General features: G+C 41.0%; 1 protein-coding gene across 1 annotated transcript; it reads right to left on the bottom strand.

Annotated features, from left to right (window-relative positions):
- Positions 1-1,052: 1,052 nt before the first annotated feature.
- On the bottom strand, positions 1,053-1,889 carry LOC109378518 (olfactory receptor 1J1-like; the record flags this gene model as incomplete). Its single annotated transcript, XM_019634873.1, has 1 exon — positions 1,053-1,889. A coding segment is annotated over one exon (837 nt), but the record flags the coding sequence as incomplete, so codon positions are not given.
- Between the last annotated feature and the right edge of the window lie 3,299 nt (positions 1,890-5,188).

The following is a 5,188-nucleotide window of genomic DNA, read 5'->3' as shown; positions in this document are numbered from 1 at the left end:
CAAGAGCTATGAAACTGATTATGGGACATTTCTTACAAACATCTTCATTTTCTGTCTTCTAACTCACTTTGGGATCTGGTATCCACCAGATCTTGGTGCCTCAGCTGGAAATTCCAGTTTCACATCTTGCCACAGGCTGTTCCCTCTGCCTGTGATCATCAGGACAAGATAGAACTCTGTTGTCTGGATAATTCTGATTTGTTAAGTCCCAGGTAAAGCAGCACCTTCTCTGGGAAGTTCTTGATGTATCCTCTGCCACCAGGCTAAGCTAATTCCTCCCCCTTGGCATTCTGTATAAACAACTATAGTCCTGGGCTGAACTGCTCTGGGGTTGGACAGCCAACATCAAGTCTTTCTTTCACTTATTGCAATCCTAAGGTGTTCTTCACAACTTTGAGCTTGAGTTTTCCCAACATATCTCTTAGGGCTGTTCTCAGGATTAGAGTAGATGATTTTGAAGCATATTAAGCATTTAGACTGGTGCCTGAGACAACAGAGGTAACATTTATTTTGTTGCTGAATATCTGTGTGTGTTTGGGGAGAAGGGAAGCATGGGTTGTATTTCCAAAGGACAAGAAAGCAGTGTGTTAATTATGATGTAAGGAGAGTAAAATTTAATATATTCTCCCTGAAAGTTCTGGAAGGGCTCAGGATCCCTGGGTGGCTGGGTGCCTGGGAAAGGAGGAGCCATATTGTCACCAAAATGGAAAATTCTTTTAAAATGGAGATGTAAAAGACCAAACACATTTAACAACAACTTTAAATTTGGGGAAGGGTCAGCCCTCAGAATTTCCATTTAATGACACAAGCCAAAATGACACATGTCCTCAAAGTATTTTACAATCAGCATCACCCAAGAAAAGAGCAAATTAAGTGCTATAAAACTTATCCCGTTTTACTATTCCCCCGAACAGACACAAGGATAATGTCAGCAAAGGTTTGTGAGTGACGGCTGTGGAAGGAAGACAAGTGAGCTATATTTTCAATAATTTGTATTTACATGTTATTACAGAAACAAGATCACATGGGTGCACTAAAAAGCAAGGTAAGTATCAGTTGGAAGAATACGCTTTCTTACTGAAGAGTTTTCTCAAGGCTCCTTTCATGTCTTTATTTCTCAGGCTATATATGAAGGGGTTCAGCATGGGTGTGACCACTGTGTACATCAATGAAGCAATTATGTGGTTGTCATTGGTGCTGTTGGATGAAGGAAGGAAATATAGACCGATAATCGCCCCATAGTAGAGAGTCACTACAGAGAGATGAGATCCACAAGTGGATAAGGATTTATAGATCCCTTTGGTAGTGGGAACCTGAAGGATGGTGGCCCCAATGTGACCATAAGAAACCAGGATGCATAAGAACGGGAGCATAATGGCCATTAATCCTGCAGTAAAGATTACCAATTGGTTGAGGGACGTGTCTGAGCAGGACAATTTGAGCAGGGCAGCAAGGTCACAAAAGAAGTGGGGGACAATGTGGTCAGCACAGAAGGACAGCCGGGATAGGAGGAGGGTGTGCAAAAGAGAACAAGCACAAGCAATGACCCAGGATGCAGCCACCAGCATGACACAAACGCTGTGACTCATGATGGTGGTATACTGCAGAGGATGACAGATGGCCACATACCTGTCATAGGCCATTGAAGTGATCAAGAAACTGTCCAAATCAGCAAATAATATGAAAAAATATGTCTGTGAAATGCAGCCCTCGTAGGGGATGGCATGGTCCTCAGTCTGCATGTTCATGAGCATCTTAGGGACGGTGACAGATGAGAAAGAGATATCAGCGAAGGCCAAGTGGCTGAGGAAGAAGTACATGGGTGTGTGCAGGCGAGCATCCAGCCTGATGAGCAGGATGATGAGCAGGTTTCCNCAATTCCCCAATAAAAATATTTAAAAAAAAAAAGAACCACAAGGGCTGGTCCAGCCACAATATTGTTATGGGTAGGCTGAGATGACTGAGAACACTCAGCCTGCAGCGGAAATGCAGGTAGCTCTTAGGAGCTCAATGGGCAACTTCTGTGAATTTCACATCGGCCTATGTATCTGACTGTAATTACCTCCAGAGGGTAATGGTTTCTCCTCTTTAGCCTTCTAAATCTTTCCTGAGTTCCTCTCAATGGAAAATAAACAGGAAAGAAAAATCTGGAAGACATAGTTTCCAGCCTCACCACTACAATGCAGGGGAAGCCTTGGAAGTGGGGATGATGATGGTAAGTTAACAACAATCTAGTATAGGGCACGTGGACAAGAAAGGGAGATGGGGTAGGAGGCTGAGAGAGTGCCCATATGCAAGTCCCAGAAACAGCGTGAGGGACAGAGACACCCCAGATGATCCTGCTTTAGATCAGCTGATCTGCAGCAGGCCACAGAAGCATGAGTGAGACCAGCCAAGACCAGAAAAACCACCATCTCAAGCTAAATGAGCCACATCCCAAGTTAGATCAGTCAAGCCTCAACAAACCCTCAGCGTCATAAGTAACATAAAATGCTTATTGTTGAATGTTACAGAGATTTTGTGGTTATTTGTTATCCAGCATTTTTGTGGCAAGTGCTAACTGATACACAGGGGTATGAAAAAGCCCTTATGTCACAAGGCAAGCCTAACATCAGTGGAGTGGGGAAGTGAGGACAAAGGAGTAAATATGTATTTTTTAAAACAATAACTCTATATACTACACTGAACAAGAACTACTCAAGGGATGTAATTTTTTCTGCTATGTTTTCCAAAATTTATTTAGTTGAGGATTTGTCTTCCTACTCTGCTAAATAAAAACTCTTTAAGGACCCCATAAATTGTCTTCTAATCCTTAGATATTAGAAAGGGTAAAGAATGGGCAGAGGATATGAAGAGACGTTTCTCCAAAGAGGACATACAGATGGCCAACAGGCATATGAAAAAATGTTCAACATCACTTAGCATTAGGGAAATGCAAATTAAAACCACAATGAGNCTGCAGTTAGTGTGTCATTAATAGTGGTATGAGTTGAAGATGCTGAAATAGCATGTGTTCAAAGATTCAGCAAATACGTAAACATATTGAGGAAAATGGAATGGCTCCTCAGTCTTGGGGAAAGGTGCTGTGTATATGGTAAAGGAGGGGCTGGAAAGAATGCTATGGTGTGAAACTAGAATTGGAGGTATCAGTTTGAACTTATTGGGTTTAATATGTGTAAATACATTGAAATCTTTATGTTATACATCAACATACCGTTCCCTCATTCTTTCTGTCCCACTCCTGACCCACCTCCTATGGGTAGTCATTCCTTTAGTTTCTTACTTTCTAGCTTTTACTTCATGTGTTTCATTTATATATATTTCCTACTTGGGTTCTCTGACATCATTTAGATGCCTTGTAAGCAATGAATACACCTAAAGTTTCAAAATGAGTAACAACGGTAATGGATTATAACTCAGAGTAAATAAGAATCCATGAGGGGGTGGCCTGGTGGCTCAGTTGGTTAGAGTGAGAGCTCTGAGCAACAGAGTTGCCAGTTTGATTCCCACAAGAGCCAATGAGCTGTGCTCTCTGCAACTATTGGGTCGTCGGGAAAGTCATCACGTAGTTTTCTATGTTTTTCAATGCAAAATGAGTCATGACATTCCCGACGACCCATAGATTGAAGACAACGACTTGAGCTGAGCTGCTGGTGGGCTCCGGATGGCTCAGTTGTTTAGAGCATGTGCTTTTAACAAGGTTGCTGTGTTGACTCCTATATGGGTTGGTGGGCTGCGTCCCCCACAACTAAGATTGAAGGACAACAACTTGAGTTGGAGCTGATGGGTCCTGGCAAAAACACACAGTTTCCCAATAAAGTTTTNTTTACAAATTAATTTTGGGTTAAAATAGGTGCAAAATTATGCTTATAGTATGATGTCATATCAATTAAAACACCTAACAACACTATGTATTACTTATGGTACATGTACCTATGTGGTAAAAGTATAAAAACATATAAAAAGTATTAAAAGTTATAAAAAATCTTCATGATAGATGTTAACTCTATAGAGAAAGAGGAAGGAAATAAGGATGGGTGGATAGAGCTTTGGCTGTGTCTGTAATATTCTGACAATATTTGTTAAATCTGAGTGGGTACATGGGGGTCACGTATTTTATTTATTTCTATTTATTTTTGAAATATTAAATAATCAAGATATTGCTCTAAATAAAAAAGAAACACTTTTATGGTTACATTCTCCAGAAAATGTTATTGCTCAAGAAGCATGAGACAGAGGATGGAGAGTGAGGTGTGCTCACCAGGAAGCAGCAGGATGTCAAATATAGGCAAAATCTGTCTGGGTAAAATCCAATTCATAATAAAATGCTGTCAGTTTAATTAGTGCACTGTACATCTTGGGCAATATTTACATCTTTAAAAGAATGACTTCATAATAATCGGTGTTAGGAAGCCAATGTGCCTCCATCTCTTTTTCCCTGTCAATTTCCAAGATGCCTTTAATTCTGTGCTTTACTGCCAGTGGTTTAGATAAGTTTTACTATTAAAGTTTAACGGAACTACTTTGGCCAGTCTATATAACCAATAGGCAGATTGTCAATCTCAAAGTTTATGGCAAAGGGCAAATCTTCTGCTCCTAGGCCACCCAGACAAGCGTAAAGAGATTATTGGCATAAAGATGCTGTAAGAAAGCAAAGGTTCCATGCCCCAGTAATTATTTCCCATTTAAACAAGGGGCAAAGATTGCTTGTTTCATTCCCATGTAAACATACACCACCCAACTAGAGGAAAAACAGGAGTAAGAAGGTAGTGTCCAGAGGTCTCACCATCACTTTGTCAACTGGATTCAGAAGACAACCATGAACCACATACCACCAGTCCTGGTTCCCCCACCCCCAACTGAGTAAAACGAAAAGTATAATCATGAACCAACTTAAACTCGAAAGTGAAAATTCAAGTCAAATGGTAACTTTCAGTGACTACAGCAAAGCAGTCACTGGCTCCCTATAAGATTGGGGAGCAGATATCAAATCAGAATATTTACAAAGGCTTTACAGTAGGTCTCCCAGGAACAGAAGAAGATAGTCTGCTGCTTCGTCCTAGAGGCAGAGGGCTTTCTACACAGATTCCAACACCCTGGGCCCAGCCCTGACTCTACCTGCGATCTTCATGGATTGTGGAAAACGAGTGATGGAACACTCTCTTAAATTTCGTGAGATCCCTCAGAT

Source organism: Hipposideros armiger, unplaced genomic scaffold (genome assembly GCF_001890085.2).
Source record: "Hipposideros armiger isolate ML-2016 unplaced genomic scaffold, ASM189008v1 scaffold_2089, whole genome shotgun sequence".
Taxonomy (NCBI): domain Eukaryota; kingdom Metazoa; phylum Chordata; class Mammalia; order Chiroptera; family Hipposideridae; genus Hipposideros; species Hipposideros armiger.
Note: the sequence above shows the minus strand (reverse complement) of the source record. Positions and strands in the feature narration are given on the sequence as shown.